The following is a 23794-nucleotide window of genomic DNA, read 5'->3' as shown; positions in this document are numbered from 1 at the left end:
TATTTGTCAATAGCTTTGGCCCCTCCAAAATTTGCATTGAGTCAGTCAAAAAATGTCTGTCTTAAGAGCAATAGAAAGAGAAATGAGGACTTATTACAGCACTTTGCTTTTGAGGGGAGTTGTTGAGTTGCTGCACAACCTTAAAAATAATCTGTTTTGTGTACATATATATGTATATATATACATAAAAATATATATTTTTTAATGTTAAAAATAAAGCCCAAATAACACATGGGAAATTCTGAAAAAGTTTTCCCTCATCTTTCTCTTTACCTGGTTTGTACTTTGTTGAACTGTGATGCCTTTTGCATAAAGAGTTTGGGTGTGGGTCAAAAATGTTCCTGGCCAACTCTGCTTGAAATCCAAGGGCAAACACTGCAAAAAATGTTTTAAACTCCCTCAACATTCATTCATCTTCGCTGTCCTTCGAGTTTAGCTTGAATGCATGTTCCCTGCCAGCTCCCCAGCAATGTCCTCCGTGGGACCATGGCATCTCCATGGTGGCCAAGCAGACAATGAATCAGCGAATAACTTGGGCTTTACTCCCTTTCTTCCTGATCAATGAGTTTTGTTTGCTCAGCCTGCTCTTTACAATGGGGAAATATAGTTGGGTGGAGTTGGAAATGTGGCCAAACCCCAGCTAGATAACTGCTCCTCACTTCTATTTGCCAGAGTTCAACCACCTTAATCTCCAAGTTCAAATTGATATAGCTGTTAGTAGCCAGAAAATTATGCTCTTTTGCATGCTTCTTTTCGTATGAACTCATTCATACCACTTATTATTCTTAAAATATATTGAAAACGTCAGAAAGAGCGGTCAGTTTGCCCAGTTTGCCTTGATACTACTGCCCAGCTCTTGTTAGTCTAATCTGATGGATTTATTTACAACCAAACTGCTTTATGTCATGCATCTCGCAGTAAATTCGCTTTCTGGCTTTCAGGTAGCACTGACTACATTTGCTGTATACGTCTCCGTGGATGAGAACAATATCCTGGATGCAGAGAAGGCTTTTGTCTCCCTCTCCTTGTTTAATATCTTAAGGTTTCCCCTCAACATGCTTCCACAAGTCATTAGCAACATTGCACAGGTAAGGACGTGCTTAAGTTGCTTCAAACGCCACAGAACCCCAGCTGTCTTTTTGCTTTCTAAAGCACAGCAATCCTGTGCTTAGTAATGAACTAATCTGCTCATTAGCTATTTTTTCCCTTTTATTTTCACTAATACTGTGCTGTATGAGAAAGCCAGACATCACTTGAGAAAGTCTGCGTGTGTGACCTTCCACACCTGTGAGTTTTGCCTCGCTTAGGCAAACTTACCTTGATCTAATAAATTTCTCAGCTAACAGCTCAAATTTCAGCCTCAGACTCACTGCAGGGAAAGAATGAGTCACTGTTCAGGAAGCCCATGGGGTGAAAGCTTAAGCCATTCTGCCTGCTTTCCTTTTCAGTAGTATGAGCATTAAGGCCCTATTAAAAGAGTGATAGAATAATGCTGCATTCTTCTCCTAGACGAGCGTTTCCCTAAAGAGAATTCAGCAGTTTCTGAGTCATGATGAACTTGATCCAAATTGTGTGGAAACAAAAGCAATTGCACCAGGTAAAGAGATTAGTATTTTTCTGAACTATTCTGTTGTGATTAATATCTTCAAACTGCTTGGGTTACTAAAAAATATAAAATGGTGACAATAATTAAAAAAAAAAAAAAAAAAAAGAAAGAGAAGGTTAGTTTCTTCCCTAGAAAGTGGAAATGACAGAAGTGTCTGGTTATACTTTTGAGCTTTGCGTTTTGTTATTTGGTCTGTGTTTGCATTTGTGATAGCCTGGATGCCGACAGCTCTGAACACTGCAGGGCATCCACTGACTCTCACAGGGTCAGGAAGACCTGCTTGTGCCTTTGCACAGCACAAATGCGTAGGGACATGTTATACATAAGATTTTGATTCTAAAACAAAAAGAAAAAGATATTTTTTTTGCTTTGGAAGCACGACATTGCAGAATGGGTGGACAAACCAGATGATATTAAAATATTCTCTGCCTTCTGTGCAATGTGTCCTGCAACACGGGACTTTACACAGCGCTTCCCCAGGAGGGTCTGAGATGGTCCCTGAGCTCAGGTGAGGTCCCACCAGGGCAGCGGGAGGCAGGACAGCCCATCTGAGCTCCTGCTGGCTGTCGCTTCCATTGCATCCAGTTAATTCCATGCCGGAGAGCCCCAGCTCGTCACCCGCGCAGTTCCAACATGGCGCTGCCCGTGCGAGGAGAAGAGGGAACCACGGTGTCCGTGGAGCCCACGGGCTCCTCCGAGCACCCGCTGCTCCCTTGCTGCGCCCAGGTCTCACTGCTCTGTGTCACACTTCTCCTGCCCTCTCTCCTCTTGTGCAGGCTATGCCATCACTGTCAAAAACGGGACGTTCAGCTGGGGAAAGGAGCTCAAGCCGTCCTTGAAAGAGTAAGATTTCCATTTGCAATTGCAGCAGAACATCCACCCCCTTGCTGGCCTCTGCTCGGGGCTAGTCACTAAATATCCAGTGATACCTGCAGGTTGCTTTGGAGGAGCTTGTTGGGCCCCTCTTCTGTATGGAAAACATATGGTGAACCCACATGCCTCGTCACACATGGGTATTACAGCATGGTGCTGTAAAGCCTCAGCTACAGAGCCACTGGAATAAAATAAAAACAAAATTCTTAAGTAAATGAACTGAAGCTGCAGACGAATGGGTGATTTGAGCACTTAGACATGGGAGCATTTATCTGTCCTTTTAAGTTCTTGTGGCAGGCTCGTCCCCGTGACTGGGAATGGGCCATTTCCAGCATACAGAGGTTTGTTTTGCTCATATATTAACAAAATGGTTTGAAATTTCTTAGGTGGGATGTATTCACTCACCTCCTCAGCATGGCTGCTTTTGGGTTTGGAATCAAAAAATGAAAATCAAGAACCTTGTCTGCCTCCAAAATGTGTATTAAAATGCTTCTTTGACTCGCTGACTGAGCTGACATAAGACAGAAAAGGGTCTTTCAAGCTAGTGATTTTACTGATTTAACACCTGCCAGAATAGATTAATGCTGGGAATGTTGCTCTGGGTTTCCATGTGCTCCCGTGTGTGGTTATGGCTAATTGTGCAGGAGAAGGTAGGGAGGAGGAAACCAGAGACTAAGCTGTGCTTTACCATAAGGGCTGCTGTGGTTGAGGTCAGGCTGATTTGTCACTGTGTAGTTCAGCCCATCATGTCTTTAGTAAACTGATGTTTAATTAATTTCCAGCCTGTTTCCTCCACAGTATAAATCTGTTGGTCCCCAGCGGCTCTTTGGTTGCCGTTGTTGGCCATGTTGGCTGTGGGAAGTCTTCCCTGGTGTCGGCTCTCCTGGGTGAAATGGAAAAGCTGGAAGGAGAAGTGGCAGTGAAGGTTGGTTCTGTTTATGGTGCCACTTAAGAGCAGTGTGGGGACACGCGTGTCCTGCCGTGCTGTGGGATCAGCAGCGCTGTTCTCTGTCTCGCCCGCGTGTTTATTTGGGCTTTGCCCGTTGCCCACACCCACTTAATCGTGTTTTCCATGAAATGGCCTTCCTGATTCCATCAGCTATCCACCAACAGTTAGCACATACATCCCTGTAATGTGAATGTATATGGGACAGGAGTTATAGAAGTGCTGCCGTTTTAAATCTTAGTTGTGATTATGAACTGCTGCTTTACTGCAAGCCGGAGGTTTCCTTCTTTTCCCGTCGCTGTTCCAGGGCTCCATTGCTTACGTGCCTCAGCAAGCCTGGATCCAGAACGCCACGCTGAAGGACAACATTTTGTTTGGCCAAACTCCTAACGAACAGAAATACCAAAATGTCCTGGAGGCCTGTGCTTTAAAAACGGACCTGGAAGTGCTGCCGGGGGGAGATCAGACTGAGATAGGAGAAAAGGTTATTTATTTATTTATTTATTTTCCCCATGTCAGGTATATTTGGTGATTTCTACTCTGCTTAGCTGAAGTGAAAGTGTTCTAGTGTTGGGCCTTGATTCAGGCTGGTCCTTAAAATGGCATCCCCGTCAGCACTGAAACGCACGGGGCAGGTTTGTGGAAGGCTGTGGGACGTCAGCTTGGCCCTTTCTTTAAGCATGTGTCTGTACGATGGTGCATGAGATCCAGGTTGGCTCTTAACACCTCTTCTAATGAGATTTTTTACCTCAGAGATTGCCAACAAAGATGGGTTTTTTTGGCAGCCAGTGATTTTGAGAAGCACTGCGTGCAGTTGGGTGGATTTGGGTGCAAGAGCAGAGATGGGGACGAGGTTGCAGAGGCAACAGCCTTGCTTTGAACACTTGCATTTTGCATTGTTGAGAGCCTTGTTGCTTTAATGCTCTGTGTTTTAATGACTCCCTTCAAGAGCTTATCGAGCAAGAGGCTTATTCCATCCCCAGATTGCTGGGCACACACAGAAACGTGGCAGGGAATAAGTACATTTTAGAGGTGTCGCGTTCCCTAGCCCCACTCTGAGGGGGTTATTCTGGCCAGGGGCTCATATTCCATTTTGCATCCGTGTGTTTGACCCAGCAGGAGCTGTAAGAAGGTCCAGGCTGTTTGGACTGACCTTTGCTCTGTTCTCTCCCCCTTCCCTGCAGGGCATCAACCTCTCGGGCGGTCAGAGGCAGCGGGTGAGCCTGGCTCGCGCCGTGTTCAGCAACGCCGACATTTACCTCCTGGACGATCCCCTCTCCGCGGTGGATTCCCACGTTGCAAAGCACATCTTCGACCGAGTTATTGGGCCGGATGGGGTGCTGAAAGGAAAAGTGAGTAGGCACTCGGATCCTCTTGCTGCACGTGTACACGTGTGTGGAAGCACTAATGGGAGCGGGAGGCTGTTTCGCCGCTGAGCTGCATGCTGAATCACTGACGAATTTGCATTTAATTTGGCAATGTGGACACCTCTCCCTCGCGAAGCTCGGAGCCTGAGCCTCATCCAAAGCAAAGTGATCTAGTCCGAACACGCAGAGGCAGAAATCTGTAAAATCTGTTCTGCCTTTGTTTTTGAAAAACTCTGCTATTTGCTGTCTCCAAAACTGAGCTGTTTGCGGGAGCTGCTGTCAGCCCAGCAACACTCGTTCTTGCTTGGAGGCAGCACAGTGGGGAGCTTGTAACAACTTAATGATTTTGCAGAGGTCTTTGGCAGCATGAGGCCAACTTATGAGCCTTTTCCTCCCCTTCTCCTCTTATGATCTTCTCTGGCTATCACAGAGCTCAAAGGGAGAAACCACAAAGGAAATCATCACCTTGGAAGAGGCGGCGCTGTTTCAGCAGTTGTTCTGCTTCCCGCTGTGACGGTAGCTGCATGCAGCAGGAAACAGAGCTGAGCTCGTGTTGATATTTGCAATCTGCCTTGGCTACCAAAAGCAGCGTATTTCTCCTGGCGTTCCACATGGACATGATAATTCACTCTTTATTCCCAAAACATGTGCTTATTTGGTCGGTTAAGTGTGACATTTAGACCCCTCAGCAACAACTAAGAGAGATGTGGGCTTGTTTTCCCCCTATCTAGACCCGAATTTTGGTGACCCATGGCATCAGCTTCCTCCCTCAAGTGGACTATATCATTGTCCTGGTAGATGGCAAAGTTTCTGAAATGGGATCGTACCAAGAGCTTCTGAAACAAAACCAGGCCTTTTCAGAATTCCTGCGAAATTACAGTCTTGAGGAAGACATTGAAGAGGATGAGCCAACAAGTACAGTACTGCTTTTTTTTTTGAATCGGGGCTTTCTCTCTCAACCACATCTTGGACATCCCCTCCATGTACATTGTCACCTGCTTTGCATGACAACCCAGCTTTTGCCTTTCCTTTCTGTGCTGCCATCAAAAATACTGTGTATTGCCATTTCTGTGTTACTCAGAGACATGTGTTTGGGAAAACGTCTGCTTCAAAGGCTTACATTGCGAGTTGTTCATTTATACTAGGAGAAAAAAAAAACAATTCCAGTGCTAGAAAATACTTTTAATTTGAGAATTTCTTTTACAATTGGACGAGTCTTGCTCAGTAGGAAAATGGAGTAGCAGAGGACGAACTGAGTGCTGTTATTGTAATACGGTCATACTTGCAGCGTGGTATTTTTCGTTGTTTATATTTTCTTTTTGGATTGCAAAGCTCAAATGATATTTTAATCTGGGCTATTTTTAAACTCAGCCTGATAAAATGCAAAAAGATTGAGTCATTTTGGTAAGGGCTTGCAGCAGGTCCTTGCAGTGGTTCCTAACACAGATGCCCCATCCCAATATCATGCCTAAGGTATACTCGGTGTCTGAATTTACCTAGAGATATACAAGGTAATGATACCCTGGAGATATGCAATGTAAATAGCTTCAGCCACCAGCTTGCCCCACAAGATCCATACAATTTGGTTAGGAAAAATGCTGCACAGAGATGTGACCAAACCAAGGTGGAGACATTAAGCATCACAGTTATCACTAGGCCATGAGCTCCTGTGATTGACAGTGACTTTGGCCATGAAAGCCTTACCAGTGTTGAATAGCATCATGGTTTTCCTGCAGTCACATCCATCTCCATGGCTCTCTTGCTTTGTCCAGCAGTTTATTTCTGTGCTTCGTGCTCTATTCAGCAGGAAACTTGAGCTATGATCTTGTCTTGCAGTAGTGGAGGAAGAGGAGGTGCTTCTGGCTGAGGACACCGTCAGCATCCACACTGACCTGGCAGATAACGAACCGGTGACAAACGAGGTCCGCAAACAGTTCCTTAGGTAAACAGGAAACTTGGCTGTGTTTGGAGTCTGCCTGGGGTTAAACACATCTGAAGGACATTAGCAAATAGCATCACTGTCCGTTATCGCGGTGTGCCTCTCATTCGGGGTTTCTCCTTGCAAGTGAATTGTTGTAGTGCTGTTTGGAAAGTAAACACAAAATAGCAGGTAAAGATAAAGCACCTGGTGCCACAAGCCTCCTTTTAATCCAAAGCGAACCAATTCTTAAAACAACTTTGTAGTTCTTTTTTAGCACTGCCATATACACTGATGCATGGAACACTGAGCTGCTACCAGTTAGGTGATGAATAATACCAGCACTGTGCATTTCCACTGAGAATCTTGGAAATGGTGTTTAATGGTACTGCAGACCTTCCCCCTTCACACGTTGCTGGTGTGAGAACTGAGAAACTCGGGGATTAGCTCCGAAGGGCCCATCTTGCCATGGGGACTGCAATGCCTGGACCAAAGGGCCCGGATCTCCCCTGGCCATTGCTCAAAATGCCATTTCTGGTATCGCTGCAGATCCCCAGGGTGCTGCCAGCAGCTGTATCTGAGTGCCACTGAAAATGAGAAGAACTGGGAACGAATCCAGCCGGCTGCAGCTCAGTGCTGCTCCCGGTGTGCCCTCCTCCTCCTAACGACTCCCTTGTTTTGACCAGGCAACTTAGCGTAATATCTTCAGAGGGAGGAGAATGTCCCAACAAAATGTCAACGAGACGAAGGGTCTGCGAGAAGAAGCCAGCAGAGCCTCCAGTGCCAAGAAAAAATCACAATGAGAAACTTATCCAGGCAGAAAGCTCTGAAACAGGAACGGTATGGGTTTTTTTTTTTTTTTTAACTTTTACTTTTTTATCCATTTTGAAAAAAATAGCTTTTATTTCGACATTCAGGCCAGTTCTGGGAAATGTGTGGTTTAAAGTATGACTATGAGTTTTAGTTGTTAATCTGGTGGCTGTTGATCCTTCAAGTCTGGGCTTTTGGCAGGGATTTCTGCACGTGGCAAGGGCTCTACATGTAGGAGGCGGAGGGGAGAAATCCCCCCTGCCCCTGCCAGTCCCAGAGCTCCCCCTTAATTAGGCCAGTTCAACTAACTCTGGGTCTGAACTGCCTGACTTCTCTCTTCAGTCCCTGTTATTGACTCTTTGCTCTTATTTAATCGGCCTGTTTTATTTTTCTCTGGCACCGTCTTAAAACAAAACAACAAAAGAACAAAAATCCACAGAGCTAATAGAATACAATTCATTAAAATGAATTAAAACAGAGCATTCAGAACAGTTTCTAAGCTGTTTGAAAGTCATCTGCTAGCCGTGGAGCTTGGGCAGGTGAACTGCTCTCTGTGCTGTATTAGAGCCCGGGTGCTTTTGAGTTTAGCAGCTCCTCTGCTGGTGACTTTTTGTCTTTCTCTCGTTCTCTTCTACCTTATAATTAAGTTGTACAGATCGTCTGTGGTGTTTGACTTTGCAGGTAAAGCTGGCGGTGTTCTGGCAGTACATGAAGGCGGTGAGCCCTGTCATATCTTTAGTTATATGTTTCCTCTACTGCGGCCAAAATGCTGCTGCTATTGGGGCCAACGTGTGGCTCAGTGACTGGACCAACGAGCCAGTGGTAAACGGCACGCAGCTCAACACAACCAAGCGAATCGGAGTCTACGCTGCCTTGGGCCTCTTGCAAGGTAACATGGGCTAAAACAATAATGTCTTAATGTTCAGAAGGAGGAATTTGTCAGGAAAACTGTGGCAGTAGTTGCTGTTGGCTCCAAGCGACCTCAAAAATCCTATTGCTAAGCAAGGAGGCGGTGGATGGCAATAGGTGGGAAGGGAACTTGAGATGCACGTTGGAATGAAAACGTGAAAACCTGGGTGCAGAAAAGGCAGCTGGGTTGGAGTCGAGTTGCAGCAGTAGGTCTTGGTGGAGGCTTGCAGGAAGCAGAGGGAAGATGAGCATCAGGCTCCTGTGTACAGCGTGGTGAAATCCCACAGGAATTATTCCTGTATGGTAGAGGCAGCAATGACCACCATGCCATGGTAGTACTGGGCATGGTAGGAGATGGGTGGGCAAGGATATGGTAAAGAAAAGAAAGGATTGATCGTGGTGGAAAGTGCTGAAAGTCCAACACCAGCAAGCCTCATTTTCCTCACTCGCTGCTTACCATGTCTCCTCTTCGCCTGGTAGGCACCTTGGTGTTCATCTCCTCTTTCACCCTGGCAATGGGAGGCATTAAGGCAGCCCGGGCGCTCCACGCTGGCCTCCTGGAGAACAAGTTTCACACTCCCCAGTCGTTCTACGACACCACTCCGACTGGGCGCATCATCAACCGCTTCTCCAAGGACATCTATGTGATCGACGAAGTGATCCCACCAACCATCTTGATGTTCCTGGGAACGTTCTTCACCTCTTTATCGACGATGATTGTGATTATCGCAAGTACTCCCCTCTTCGCTGTGGTTATAGTTCCCCTTGCAATTCTCTACTTCTTTGTTCAGGTAACTGGAAAACTGATGATCGCTGGTGCAGTCAGTGTTACACCACTGTTTTCTTTTTGCTTTTCAAGGGGAAAAAACATAAAATCTGAGGGCAATTTGAAATACCTGAAATATTTAAACCTGCTTATTTAAACCTGAAATACCTGAAATACCTGCTTATTTAAACAAAGCATTTACTTTGCTTGGAGAAATGTGCTACAATATGTGGTAATGAAATAAATAAGCCTATTTTTTTTTTGATTTTATGTAATAGTAAAAAAGCCCACTGCTAGAGATAGAACTGTAGTGCATTTAAATATGCAAAGTGTGTCTGTATTTGACATACTGACAAGTTTTTGCAGTGGAGAGGACTTAAAATATTGAAAATAACTAGCGTCAATTTTATTGACTTTTAAGCAAAGAAAACTTATGTAAATTGAGACCTGTTAATGGAGATAGAGAGTCATTTCATTTTCTTGGAAAATGAGCTTGAGGTTGCTCCAAATGCATTCATTGTTATCTAAATGTAAAGGACTGTAGGTGAATTCAGTTTGCCGTCTACACAAATTGCACTTGCCCAAATACTCTATTTTGAAAAGAAACAAAGATAACCTCCTTTGGAATCCTTCCTGACAGAGAATATTTTGAAGGGTCAAAGTGCATTGGCAGCAGTCTCTTTTGGCCCCTTAATCTAAAAATGACTTCAGCGTTCATTGGAAGAAGGAAATATTCCCGTTGCTCATCCGTCTTTTCCGCGTGTCTTTCATGGCAGCGGTTCTACGTGGCCACCTCCCGCCAGCTCAAGCGCCTGGAGTCCGTGAGCAGATCTCCCATCTACTCACACTTCTCAGAAACCATCACTGGGGCCAGCGTCATCAGAGCCTACGGCAGAGAGAAGGCCTTTGTAGGCATCAGTGATCTGAAAGTGGACGAGAATCAGAAGAGTTACTATCCTGGCATTGTATCAAACAGGTAAAAACAGCCTAAAACTTTTGTGTTTCCACTTAGATATGCTTTCGTTTGCAACAGCCATTTACCACTGTGCTTATATCTGCTTTTTTTTATTTGTTTGTTTATTTTTGTTTGTTTTTGTTTTGACCAGGTGGCTGGGCATTCGGGTTGAATTTGTGGGGAATTGTGTTGTCCTTTTTGCTGCCCTCTTTGCTGTGATTGGTAAAAACAGCCTCAATGCTGGCCTAGTAGGACTGTCGGTATCGTACGCGTTGCAGGTATGTGTTTTAGCTGTCAGCTTTACAGAGAGGCATATGCTTCTTTACCTCAGGGTCCATAGACCTCTTGTCCCAGGATCCTTATCAGTGTCAGTACAAAGATAATTATTCCATTTGTAGTTTCAATATGAATTCTCTCTCCTAATATACTGCAGTAGTCCCTTCAATTTGCTGCCCCCCACACTATTTTTTTTAATTTCTTGTTTCTCTAAGGGCAATATTTTGTTCTGTGTCTTCTCCAGGTGACGATGTCTCTCAACTGGATGGTCCGTATGACTTCTGAACTTGAGACCAACATTGTGGCTGTGGAAAGAATAAAAGAATACTCAGAAACCGAAACAGAGGTCAGCTGCCAAGCGTGAAGCTTGGTCACCAGCAAGCAGGGCGTAATTTTCACATGCATATTCACGTTGTCTTTCTTTAGACACTTGAGAGGCAGCTCCCGCTCTGAGAATGCAACCATCTAACCTAAACAAATGTCACGTACTAAACTGCAATCTGTGCTATCACAGCTCCAAAATATTACTGCTGTCAGGCCATATCGGCTCAGCATCTCGTTTTCTGCTCGCGTGAGTGCTTGTAGCATGACAGAGATGGGTCTCGGCGCCGTGATGTTGCCCACGACGTGCATCAAGCGTGTCTGATGCACAGCCCGGGCTGCGTGGATGGTGCTGTGCACAGCTGCAGTTCCCTTATCAAGCTGTGCACACATCTTCAACAGTGTTTCTGTTTAATCAGCTTAGTCCTTGGCTCCCAGGAGAGAAGAGCATCTCCAGGAACGCTGCGCTGTCTCATCCAGAAAAGTCATCCATGTGTCTTCCTTTGCTGCCAAATACATTTTAATGCAGCAGATAGAGCTGTGCTGGAAAATCTGCTGCTCTGAGGACATGTTGGCTTTTCCTAGTCCTCTTGCACAGGAGACTAACAGTAGGGAAATGGGGGAGAAATGGGGCAATGCAAGGAGACCAGCAGTGTTCTGGAGATCAAGTGTTTGATCTACAAGAGCAAAGGAAACCAGACAAGATGCACGATACGTGTTACAAGCCAGAGCTTGAGCTGCCATGGAACAGGCACTGTTCTGTTACAGTTAATGAAAAAATGCTGATTTATATCAGTTGAGGATCTGGCCTTATGTGCTGAGATTCTTTTTTCCTGTAAACTTCACGAAAGAAAATCAAAATGTGTCATGTTTAACAATCTGCTTTTTCCTCCTTTTATGAATTTGTTCGATAACTGAGATTTATCAGCTATATTTCTAGTAACGTTAATGTTTGTACCCAATTTGAATTGATTCTTTTGAGGCTCTGTGTGGCATTTCCGACGACTCTTTTTTCCCCCAGGCTCCGTGGGTGATCGAGGACAAGCGTCCCCCAGCAGACTGGCCGTCCAAGGGCGAGCTGGAGTTTGTGGATTACTCGGTGCGGTACCGGAAAGGTCTGGACCTGGTGCTGCAAGACCTAAACCTCCAAGTGCACGGGGGCGAGAAGGTGGGTTGGCAGCCACGTTCCGTGGCTTTGCTCTTGGGCTCCAATGACAACTGGTGAGTGGAAGGACAGGGACTACAGGCAAACCTGCCCCGGTGGTGACACCTCCTTGGTGCCACTGGAAGCAGCAGCACTGAGCAGAGCGGCACAAATGCAACCACGTGTAGTTGTGCTGATGTCCTCCAGGCTGGAGATGGCAGAACCAGTTGCTTGATGCCATCTGGACTTTGCAAGTTGGCATTGGGCCCCACAGCAATTGCAATGGTGCTTTTCTGAAGTTACGCAGCGGGGAAAAGGGATTCCAGCTTTTGTTTTCCTCTGGCTTTCCCTGTGGAATTTTTGGTGTGGGATTCTCTGCTTCCTTAACCAGGGAGTTGTCTTTGTGGGAGATTCCCTTCTTCATGCCTCAGTTGCAAGCGCTGGGGTGTTTGTGCTGTTAACAGCACAATTATCCTGTAAAAGTCCTCCAGTTAAGAGCTGTTATTAAAAGGGAAGATAATTATCCTTGTGCTACGCATACAGGATGAGAACTGCCTTCTGGAAGGGAGAGAGGCACGTTCACCACAACGTCTCAATTGCCCTCTAAAGAGCCTTATCTCTTGCTGTTGGCTGATTGGTCTCCTAATGTGGATACATCAGTTAATCACTCAAAATTATGTAGCATGGCTCTGGGCCTAGAAGTATATTTATACGCAATGCCATTCAAATTATGGGAATGGCAACACCTATACGATGTAATATACAATACGGGTTTGTAGGGAAGGATGGCTACATCTCTTTTTAGAGCCAGATCTTACACGAAACCTCTCAGAGAAATCCTGAGTTTGGAGGATTTTTTTTTTTTTTTGATTGGTTGGTTATTTCTTAATGATATGTTTTGTTCTTAATTCTGTAATTCGTTTGTAGATCGGAATTGTTGGCAGAACTGGAGCAGGGAAGTCCTCCATGACCCTCTGTCTCTTTAGGATCCTGGAAGCTGTGAAAGGGGAAATTAAAATTGATGGTGTGAAAATTTCGGACATTGGCCTCCACGATCTTCGATCAAAGCTGACAATTATTCCTCAGGTACCTTATGTGTATCACAGTGAATGAAGGAACTCCAGTAGCAAACACTCTGTGTAGCATATTTTCACAGTGGGTAAGATTGGGAGGTGGCCTATCTTCAGTACAGTGGACACATTAAAGCAATAGTTCTTATTTTAATATCTGTACTTAAGACAACTAAAGTGCTTGTCTAACAAAGTTTTCCTGTCCAGGATCCTGTTCTCTTTTCTGGAACGCTGAGGATGAACCTGGATCCCTTTAATAAGTACTCAGATGAAGAAATATGGAAAGCTCTTGAGCTGTCTCACTTGAAGAGGTTTGTCAGCAGTCAGCCCTCCACGTTGGACTATGAATGCTCAGAAGGAGGAGAAAATCTTAGGTGAGGAGTCTGGGGCTTAGCAATATACACCGAGCTTGCATTTAGCCCTAATGTTGGGTACAGGCTAACACTGCAGTCTGTATAATGAATATATACATTAAAGCTCATGCAGTAGTGCTGCAGTGCCTGGAATTAGCTCCAGGGTGACAGACTGGGCTGTTTGCTAAGCACCAGTTTGCTTCTGTTTGGTAACTGGGCGGTTCTGAGCAGTGGAGGCCCAAGGGCTGTAGGGCCTCCGCTCAATGCCCCGTCTCTGCCCGCAGCGTGGGCCAGAGGCAGCTCGTGTGCCTAGCGCGGGCGCTGCTCCGCAAGACCAGAGTCCTGGTCCTGGATGAAGCCACGGCGGCCATCGACCTGGAGACGGATGATTTTATCCAGATGACCATCAGGACGCAGTTTGAAGACTGCACGGTGCTGACCATAGCGCACAGGCTGAACACAATTATGGATTACACGAGGTAAAGCCGGCTCAGCGGTGCACGTGTATGGGCTCACCCTATAATCCTAGACTATCCAGACCTGGTTTTGCTTTTGTTGGCTTAAGACACAGGTTCTATGTTCATTAACCAGGGCTGTACAAGAGATGCTCCCCAGTTGCATTAATATTATTTTTACCCAGCTGTTATTGGGTAAGTTATTTAAAAATATTTTGCAAGCTCTTTTCTCCTGGCTTTGCCATGTTATATTTTCAATTGCAGAGCTCGCAGTCTCACCGGTTTAATTTTTCTGGGTGTTCTGGAGCTTTGTGACTCAAGCTCCGTTTCAGGAATAGCGTCTCTCTCCTCTTGCACTTCATCCGCTGAAAATAACTGAGCAAAACAAAGGCAAGGGACAGCTTAGAACAGAATTTGCTTTGTGATTGGAAAAGGACCCCATATTTCCTGCAAGGAAATTTCCACATTTCTCTGACATGTCTTTCTCCTCACCACCACTTTTTGTTTTGCACAGGGTCCTTGTCCTAGATAAAGGAGCCATCGCTGAATTCGATACGCCTGCCAACCTTATAGCATCAAAGGGTATTTTCTACAGTATGGCCAAAGATGCTGGACTAGCATGATAAGAAGACCACTTGGTGACTTTTTTTAAATATATATATTTTACTGACTTGCCACAGAAGTGACTTGTGAATGTACTGTAATTTACGAAACACTCTTTGTAGTAGACTAAACTTTTGATACGTGAACAAAGTATTTACAACCATAAGGACCAGAAAGTGAATTTTATATTTTTAAAATATTTTCTATATACATATTTTATTAAGTGCTTTTCCCCCAAAGAATGCCAAACATTCTGCCAAGAAAATGTATGTATCACAAGGCACTATGTACTGTATTCTGGTTTATAATTGGTAAATTATAGCAATGGTACAAAACATACCCGTTTTGTGTGTCTTCTATGTAAGGTTTCTTTAGTTTTGAAGTGGGAAGACAGGCACAGTTTAGCATTAACTAAGATGAGAAGAACTGAAATAGGTGTCACCTCTGAGTGGTTCTAACCTGTTTCTTGAAGTTTTCCCCCAGGTTGTGGGAGTTGAAGCTGACCTTTGCAGGCTGTGAGCTACCCCAGGATCTTTGCAACTTCAGGGTCATTACATTCCTCTTCAGCAGAGTGTTTGTGAATAACTTAGTTAAAACTAAACCTATAGAGGTAGCCTAATCTAAATCACTCTCTATGCAATTGCTGCCAACTTAGGAGACTATGCATAAGCCTGTAGATACATGTCCAGCACAAAAACGTTACCCTCTTACTGTGTTTTCTGTGTGAATTCACCATGAACAAGTCTCTACTTGAGCTGAACATGCCTCTGAGCAGATGCCACTGTCACCTCATTCAGTACTTTCCCACTTGAAATCACATGTGACTTGTTTTATAGAAATTACTATCTACCTTATTGCTATTGATAACCAAGCTATCAATAACCTCAGACAAAGTTCCTACACCAGCTGCTATGGGAACCTACCTGGGAAGAAAACATTCCTGTGTTTTTCGTTAAGTAAAGTTCTGACACACTTTGAGAAGACAAAAATAATCATTTATTAAGTTTTACAAATGACACTTAAATAGAAACAAAAATCTGCAGCCAAGCAGTCATTTGAGACTAACAGTTCACATAGCAATGCACCTACTTACAAATTACTGATCAAACACAGTAATGTAGTGATTACACACATCAGATTAATTCAAGTTAGCAAGGTTAATAGTATCTTCTGTTTATAAACTGCATAATATATAAAAATATTTGTCTGAATGCATAGATAGCCATCAGCATCTGTGCAGAACAGTCAAGGAAGTGTCTCAGCCCAAGGGCTGAGCTTTTCTCTGGTAGGTCTGCCTGCTTAATCCATAACAGTTTGGTATCTGTATGGATTAAGCTGGCATTTAGCCAGCTGAAGCCTGAACCATCCCTATTCCATATACCAGGAACAATGCAATAGGAAATCTTATTATTCCATTATTCTGCAGTTAATATGCCACCACTAATTTGGTATAAGAAATAGATACTGCCACCCACTCCGACTGCATTTGCCCTCTCACACTTCGGAAAAGGGGTATTTGGTTGTGATGAAAGGTTTTTACTCATCATAAGGAGACAGAAATTTGATCTGGTTAATTGCTGCATAAGAAATCTGGGTGCTTGCATGGATCTGTGCTTCCCAGTGAACGTGGAAGCACCAGACTAAGGCAGGTTGGGAAAGGGCTCCCTCTTGTGCACTCAGTCACTCCTGCTGAAGCTGGATAAATAATCCTCGCTGCATGAGAAAGAGAGGATAGATAATCGTGGGTTCCTCTTATGTTAGCTGTAATGCAGGTAACTCTCCTGATTGCAGGGGAAGGAGCAGTTTTCTCCTACTGCAGTCTCTAGGAAAGGAGAAAAGGCCCTGGTGGACACCCAACACCGTTCCAAGAAGGTCTAATTTTCTGCTCGAAGAGGGCTAAGAGTTTAAGGTGCAGTTCCCTGCTGGTTTTGGTGGCTCCCTGTTTCCTGCAAATCTCATTGACTAGTCCACAAACATACAGCTACCATGGGCTGTAAATACCATTAGACAACAAGAAGACAAAAGTCCTTTGGTTGCTGTAGTTTCCAAAGAAACTAAAGGGGAAGAGGGGCGCAAGGGAGATAAAGAAATAGAGGGAAACTCAGTCCAGGTCGAGATGTTTTTGGCTCTTACATCTAGGACTTCAGTTATCTGATTCATAGCATGTACTTAAACAGTTATGTTACCAGACTAGATCACTTCTTCAAAAGCTATTGACTTTGTAAATATTAAGATCCTAAAACATGAAATAAAATCTAGCTTAATATTGTATTAATATTTTCAATTTGTTTATTCTTGGGTTTCATAGCCAAGTAGTCTAATTTTGATTTTTTTTATGAACAGGAACAGGAAAAGTGACTTTTCAGTAAATAACAGGTAAATGCAAGTCACCAGGAGGGGGAAAATAGGAAATACACTGCATAGAAACATTAACATTTTAATATCAGCCCAGAAAACCCTCATTTTCTTTTTTCACGGGAAATTTTGAAGTTTCCAGACTGGATTTTTCTCTGGAATGGAGCGCTACATGTTGAACTTTATAATATTTGTCCTATAAAAGGGGAAATTAAAGCAGCATTGGAGAAATCTGTTTTCAATACAGTAACAAAAATAGTATTTTAAATTGCACATGTCAATACTGTATGCTGACAGACAACAATAAAAGGACTTAGGATTTTGGTTGAGAGCATATTTTAGATAATTTTTTGTTTTCCACCTGAGAAAAAGGGAAACAGGTAAATAGGGATTAGGAAATCATAGGTAATAAGTCACTTAGGAATATTAAAACTAGACAGTTTTGTGCTTCTTCCACAGATTTAAACCCTTCTGTATTTTTTCCTACTACATAAGAGATGATGTAAAATACATGAGCTGAAAGGTGAACATGTCAATAGAAATGGAGTCAATACAAATATTAAATGAGTTTTGTGGCAGAGTCTTTAGCATGAGTTTTCTCTGCTATGTTATAGCAAATTATTAAAGCAGTTGAAAATAAGCCTTTCCCTGAGAGCTTCTATAACTCTACAGTATTTTAAGTTTACTTTTTTGTAAGGAAGAGAGTGCTGCATTAACAGATTGTTCTATCAGTACTTTCTTTGCATAAGCTACTTTCATATCAGACTAGTTGCTCCTATATTAAATACAGGCTGTAACTGTGCATAACATCTTCAGTTTCTGTCAAGGTTAACAAAATAGATCTTTTCCACGTCATTAGCCCTTATAGATAATGTTTCAAATACGTCATTTTAAAATGAGAGATACAAATATTGTGTTTTATTCTTCTTTAAGCAATTAGTATGTCAGTTCGGATGCTTTCTTGTTATAACCACTCCGTTCAGAAAGACTTGGAACTCTGAAAAGTAAGTTTCTGTCGCTTACTGTTAGAACGAGCTCCAGTTCTTGGAAATCCTGCAGCCTTGCAACATCTTTGTCCTTTAAATAAATACAGTAAGTTGTTAGGTGATAAAAGATATGTTCGATTTTGCAGAGGCAAATTGAAGTAACAGGCTGACACTAACACACATTATGCATTGCATATACATGACAATTCTTTATAGTAAACTGGGAAGCAGACATCCTGCTGCATATTATTTATTTGGGCATCTTATTCAGCTAGTCACTTAAGTCTATTTTTAGAAGGAATGCAGTCCTTGACAGGGAGTACAAATGATTTGTGGAGTGAGGCTAGTAAAAATCTACTGCATCCCCTTCAGATAATCCATGAGTATACACTCTTCTGAGCCCCTATTCTTTTCTTTTTTTTTTCTTTTCCTCTCTGTTGCTAATTTTTAAAAGGTCATAAAAAGGTCATTTTAAAAAGAATTGATTCTTGGCCTCGCCTCAAGAAGGCCCTGCACACACACCTTCCTCTAGAGCAGCCCCTAAACACCAACCTTGAGCTGGAGAGTGGAGAATCCCTCCCACAGTGGGGGCTCAAGCTCGAGCCCCTCTGCAGCATTAAGTAGAATAAATTCTGTGTCATCTCAGGGGTTACTAAGGGTCACACAATCCTACCAAGAGAATCTGAAGTAATTAAGAGCTGGAGATAAAGAGGGCTTTGAGCAACTGCTCGGTAAGTTGGCCAGATACAGAACTGCTTATTTTCTTGCACTTCTTGACTAACAAAGAGTAAGTCTTCATATATTCAATGAAGATGCAGCACAGAGACGTCTATTAACTTAGTACTAATCAGATTAGCTCCACCATCTGACGCCAACAGGGCTCGGGAGGGATTTGGGAGTGAAAGAGGTCAGTGGTGCCTCAGTAAAACAGGTCAGCGGGTCTGGATGCTGCACAGGGAAATGTCACTGCCCTGAAAAGACACTTACCTTGGCAGACTTTTATTAGGAATATTTTTGAAACTGTTTCTTAGAGTCAAGCTGCTTTTAAAAGAACTGCATGTAGTCCTTACTGAACTAGAAAGGCTCACTTGAATCCTGTAAGCCTATTAAACATCGATGACAGATCACAATGGTATGCACTGCACTGAATTTCACAGTGTAATACAGAACCACATATAAATTGGCCTTGAAGCCAAATGCTTATGAAAGGAGATGCACGAGAAACTTTTTTTATATGGAAGAAAAACCTTAAGTGTTAGGAGTCTAAGGATTTCCTCAGGGACTGCGCAGTGGCCCCAATTCCCAGTGACTAATCATGGCACAGTTAGAATATGAATGAGGCTTAAAAAAAAAAAAAAGTGACTAGTTAATGAACAGTTTCTGTAAACATTGCAGTCAAGTGTTACAGAAGTGGGGCCAGAACATTACCTATCCTCAAGGAATCTGAAACATTAAAAAAAAAGCACAATATAGTATTGAGTGCACGGGGTCATGCATGTCTCAACCTCAAATGAAAAATACACTGGTGGGTCCAGCTAACTGCATGACTCCCCTTCAGCATTTCTCTAAGACAGTGAGCATTACTAAAAAACTAATATTGTCACTTTTTGGGTGGCCTGAGAATCTGGTGATTGAGCACCAAAGTATTCCCCTTTAACAGTAAACTACAAATCTCTTTTAAAAGTTGCTAGATGTAAAAAAAAAAAAAAAAATGAGCTCTTACCTTTCTTAGCACTGTATTTGGCAATTTCCTGATCTTCTCCACGTGTTCAGGGTTAACACCCAGCTCACAGCAACTCACTCGGAGCAGTTCCTTATAGGTCAGTTCTTGTCTGTCCAGTTCAATTTCAATGAAGTCGTTTTCTCTAAGGCTAGGGTTTTGAATTCTAACTTTAAGCACCAGTTCTGTTAGAAATAAAAAAAGTACATAATATGCAGATGTCTAAAAGCACTGAAAATAATATCTTCAGAATAATTTCAGAGTATTTCTGCTTCCTATTAATGTTCTTTGTATCATTTGTAACAATACAAGAATCCTCAGAGAGTAATTCAACCTGGACACACATGACTGAGTTTTTCATTCGACTCACTTTTAACACACATGAAAAAGTCATCCCTACTCTAATTCAGTGTGTGTTTTTATATATGAATCTTTGGAAGAGATTTATATTCTTTACCTGAGGTCCACTATTAACAGTATAAAATGAATAAAACAAATAGTATACTTCAAATACAAAAGTGTATTTGAACACGTTTGTGTATGTGTGAACACTAAGTGTACTTGAAGCATACTATTTAGAGAATTTGATCACCCGTGGTTTTATAGCATTCGAGACCAATAGAAAATGTTTTCACTAATATTCTAATACCAGGAGGTATTAGGACCTGAGTATATATGCCTAATACCTGAGGTATTAGGACCTAGAGGACCTCTAGAAGATAAATATAACAGTGACTATAGTCTGTTTTCCCCATCCAAGATGACAGAAGTTCTGAGGATAGTGAGTTTTACCTTTACCTTGCATACTAAGTGGGAAAGCCCCCGTGAAGAAGACGGGCTGAAATGTGGGCAGGGGCCCAGGACAGCAGCCATTCTGCTGCGGAGGGACCACAGGCTTCGATCCAACGGGAGAAGGGGAACTTCTGCTCCAAGAGGCAGGTGCCTGGTACATCGGGCCATTCTGACTGACGGGTTTGGGGCACGGAGGTGCGGTGCAGCCGCCAGGCAGCGGCGACCTGCTGCCAACCACCTCCGGGGCAGCGTTTTGGAGTAAAGGAGGAAAGGAGGAAGAGGAGTCGCTGTCTGGCAGCTCTGAGGGTGAGATGATTCCGTTCTCCGAGGCGCCTGCAATACTGTCGCTCATGGTGTTATAAACATAGGGGAAGGGTGGGTTAGCCAGGTAATTCGGGATGATTGGCAAAGCTGAATCTTTCGTTGAGTCTGGGAGTTCATCATCTTCCACTGTAAAACAAATGATAAAAAAAAAAAAAAGGCAACAATATTCTCCAAGATTGGCTTTACAGAAAATAATACAGCTATTGCATTGGGTAGCTTATGTTTTGGGGGGGGATGGAGGGTATAAGCATCATAGGGTGAATCAAGTAGCTCTATAGCGCACAACTGTGCTTGGGTGTTGCAATATGGTAAACAAAACCAGAGTTTGATTCAGATGATTCTGGGGATGGTAAATATCCATTTCTCTTCAATCTGTAGCCAGGATTTTGTGCCACAGTCTCTGGCTGTGTAATGCTACCATTTTCATGAGGTACAAGGCAATGAAAAACAAATGGTAATAATGTTGGTCGATATTAAGGCAGGCGATAAAGGGAAAAGAACACAGTTCTGGGAGTACTGAAACATTATGAATCAGTGGAAATAAAACAGGCAAGAGAATCTAAAAGGGAAGAAAGAGGCTATTTTACCATATTTCAACCTGCCTCTCACCTCTAGCAGCAAAGCCTGCTCCACTCTTACCGGGTACAAGACATGACAAAAATGCTCTACCATCGTACTTTATCAAGCCGCTGCTCTAGGATGCTCATTTCAGACACTCAATACAGCGTCTAAACACAACAAAACACCAGGAAAATTAGGTATTACTCATATACTGCAGCTTCATATAAATTTGAGAGATTTTCCTCCATTTGCTGCTTCTGAAAATATCAAGCTGCATCTGTCTGTGATTGGTTTAATACTGTGTTTTTTCAAAATAAAGCTTCTCCATATTTTTTTCCAAGTTTAGGGAAAAAAGGTTGATTATGGGACTATGATATTTGGGTAATACTCTTTTTTCTATATTGTGATTTCTCACTAAATAAAACACTTCATGGATCAAGTCTTGCAAAAAAACAATCACAGGGTCATCGCATATAAAATAATACCAGAGCATAATTGCACTGAACAGTCTTTTACTGTAATTTTTAAAAATTTTATATCACGTGAGCAATAGCTTTACCTCCCAGCATCTTCCGAATCTCCCTCTTGGACGTTAGCTGGACAGGCCGCTCTCCTTTCCTCGTGAGAATCTCCTTGTCGGCCCCCGAATGCAGCAGGTAGGACACCACCTGAGCGTGGTTTCTTTTGCATGCCCAGTGCAAGCAAGTCCTGCACACAGAAAATGTTAACACTCTTTGGAATACACAATTACAGCTCACTCATTTCAATTATTTTCACTGCATGTAGAGATGAACAAAACTTGATGTCTAACATTAAAAAAAATAGTTTTTAATAGCTATGGGGTCCTCAAATTTGCTCCATTTTCGGAGCCTGCGGTGACACCTGCTGATCTGCTTTTCCTTTGCACTAATGCTCTTGATACTGAGTTACCACAGCAGTATTTTCTCGAGATCTTTTTAATTATTTCATGTATTAAGCTATTACTTTTTACTGAAAATAAACAAAAAAAGAAGGCTTATGTCTTAAAAATGCTGAAAGAACATATAATACTTCAAATACTTTTGTGGGTATGTAAGCTAATATAGTGCTTCATGTGGGTGCTTTTTTTCCACTTTAATCAATAGTCAATGTGCACCTTTTGAAAGTAAATGATGTGTAAAATATTCTAGTTCTTTGCTACTCACAGCACTGGCAGGATGGCAATGTTTCCTCTTACAGTTTAAATGAGGAGCCTCTGTTGGATTAGATGTTGTGAGCTATTCAAAGCTTCAGTAGGACTCTACCCATGTGCAAAATTCAGGGCTATTCCAGCAATTTCAGGTCTACAAGCAAACCTTAGTAACAATGAAGATGCTTTCACTGCCATAGTAAAAAAAGACTAGGTTATAACTTCTGACCATAATTGTATTTTTTATTGCTTCTTCCATCAATGCTAGCTTTAGATAGAAGCTCACTTGGATGGCAAGCTGCTGCTTCTCTTGAACATAATTTACTATCTTATGACTCACTTCTCTGGAGTTGTTAATACAACCTGTGATTTTTACTCACAAATCGAACCTAAAGTTGCAAGGCTTGATGCTTCTGCAAACTGCTAGTACAGTTCTTATCTTCAGAGTAACAGCTTCTTTCCTGCTTTTATTCTTCACATGTTGAATAAAAACCTCAAGCACGGTACTGTGTGGTAACTGCAGAGTGAATTATGAAAAACAGGCTCCAAAAATACCTGCCATTTCCTGCAGCTCCTGCTTCGAACAGTAAAAATGTGCATGTGTATTCTGTGCACGTGCGTGTGTGTATAAATATATACATATATATATAGCTTCGCTTGTATAAATGCCTATAAGAACTTGGTTTTAGTGCTGCCAGGTGGTATTTGAATGAGATGTCAAAACTGAAGGTATTCTGGCTATAACACTGAAACAGCCTGCACATTCCCTGCCAAAAAGCGAAAAGTCGTTTCAGAATCGTATTTAAATGTTAACCCAAAATAAGCTTGGTTATAAATTAACGTATCTGGGCAAGCCAGGGTTTGTTTCTGTGATAGACTCTTCACGGTGCTGCTTTAGGCTGCCAGCCCTCCCTGTAGGAAGAATCAAGGATATACATCAATGATGTATAGCAATGATGTACAGCAATGATGTATAGCAACGATGTATAGGAACGATGTATAGCAATGATATACAGCAACGGGGAAGGAGCCGAGGCCAAGGGGGGAGCTCACCAGCCGTTGATGTCATTCTGGGAGTTGAGGTCCACCCCGCGCTCCACGAGCCGCCGCACCTCGTCGGCGTCCCCGAGCGCCGCCGCCTCGCGCAGCCGCTCCTGCAGCTCCCGCTCCTCCGCCATGGCCGGCAGCGCCGGGGCCGCCCGCATGGCGCGCGGGCCGCCGGGAGGCACCGACACGGGCCCACGCACGGGGCGGCCGCCGCGGCCTGCTCGCCAGAACCCTTGCAGGGGGACGCTATTAGCTGTGACAACCCCGGCCTGGATGTTTGGTTCCTACGGGCACGGCGGCTGCGACTTTGCTGGGAGTGGGTTAGTCGCCACGTGCCGCCTTGGCAAGCCTAAGCTCCCAAACTATTTATTTTTATTATGCAGGTGAATTTATAGCACAACGGGTCTCGCGCTCGGTTGCTTACGGTACGAGTCCAGATTGCCCTGTCCAGGAATTCACATCCTTGCCG

At 43.2% G+C, this 23794-nt stretch overlaps 2 protein-coding genes across 3 annotated transcripts in view; one reads left to right on the top strand and one right to left on the bottom strand.

Moving 5' to 3' along the window:
• Window positions 1-14564, top strand: part of ABCC3 (ATP binding cassette subfamily C member 3) — a 40777-nt gene extending 26213 nt beyond the window's left edge. The window contains exons 13-31 of one of the 2 annotated variants that reach the window (XM_026046817.1): window positions 942-1088; window positions 1510-1597; window positions 2383-2449; window positions 3278-3404; window positions 3733-3909; window positions 4610-4777; window positions 5524-5707; window positions 6629-6734; window positions 7397-7550; window positions 8202-8409; window positions 8910-9220; window positions 9972-10171; window positions 10302-10428; window positions 10671-10772; window positions 11769-11915; window positions 12819-12977; window positions 13169-13335; window positions 13599-13793; window positions 14284-14564. In XM_026046817.1, the coding sequence (XP_025902602.1) occupies window positions 942-1088; window positions 1510-1597; window positions 2383-2449; window positions 3278-3404; window positions 3733-3909; window positions 4610-4777; window positions 5524-5707; window positions 6629-6734; window positions 7397-7550; window positions 8202-8409; window positions 8910-9220; window positions 9972-10171; window positions 10302-10428; window positions 10671-10772; window positions 11769-11915; window positions 12819-12977; window positions 13169-13335; window positions 13599-13793; window positions 14284-14392 (2943 nt within the window). In that variant the 3' untranslated portion in view covers window positions 14393-14564. The remainder of the gene's footprint in view (window positions 1-941; window positions 1089-1509; window positions 1598-2382; window positions 2450-3277; window positions 3405-3732; window positions 3910-4609; window positions 4778-5523; window positions 5708-6628; window positions 6735-7396; window positions 7551-8201; window positions 8410-8909; window positions 9221-9971; window positions 10172-10301; window positions 10429-10670; window positions 10773-11768; window positions 11916-12818; window positions 12978-13168; window positions 13336-13598; window positions 13794-14283) is intronic. The other variant, XM_026046816.1, reaches the window with a different exon arrangement.
• Window positions 14565-15705: 1141 nt separating this feature from the next.
• Window positions 15706-23483, bottom strand: ANKRD40 (ankyrin repeat domain 40). The gene is made up of 5 exons (XM_026046838.1): window positions 23332-23483; window positions 21670-21818; window positions 20232-20675; window positions 19437-19618; window positions 15706-17804 (listed from the first exon to the last, which is right to left on the bottom strand). Exons 1-5 carry the CDS (start codon window positions 23481-23483, stop codon window positions 17664-17666), a joined length of 1068 nt encoding a protein of 355 aa, XP_025902623.1. The 3' UTR covers window positions 15706-17663.
• Between the last annotated feature and the right edge of the window lie 311 nt (window positions 23484-23794).

The sequence above is a fragment of the Nothoprocta perdicaria genome, unplaced genomic scaffold (assembly GCF_003342845.1).
Source record: "Nothoprocta perdicaria isolate Ctin4 unplaced genomic scaffold, notPer1 scaffold_46, whole genome shotgun sequence".
NCBI classification, from domain to species: domain Eukaryota; kingdom Metazoa; phylum Chordata; class Aves; order Tinamiformes; family Tinamidae; genus Nothoprocta; species Nothoprocta perdicaria.
The sequence above is the reverse complement of the archived record's forward strand: the minus strand, read 5'-3'. Positions and strand labels throughout refer to the sequence as shown.

Bases quoted from the DNA above. Each gene is read 5' to 3' on its own strand.
- ANKRD40 (XM_026046838.1), bottom strand. From the start codon at position 23,483: ATGCGGGCGGCCCCGGCGCTGCCGGCCATGGCGGAGGAGCGGGAGCTG. The intron at 21,819-23,331 runs GTGAGCTCCCCC...TTCTGTGTGCAG, and splicing joins CAGAATGACATCAACGGCTG to GACTTGCTTGCACTGGGCAT. The intron at 19,619-20,231 runs GTAAAGGTAAAA...TATTTCTAACAG, and splicing joins TTTCCCACTTAGTATGCAAG to AACTGGTGCTTAAAGTTAGA.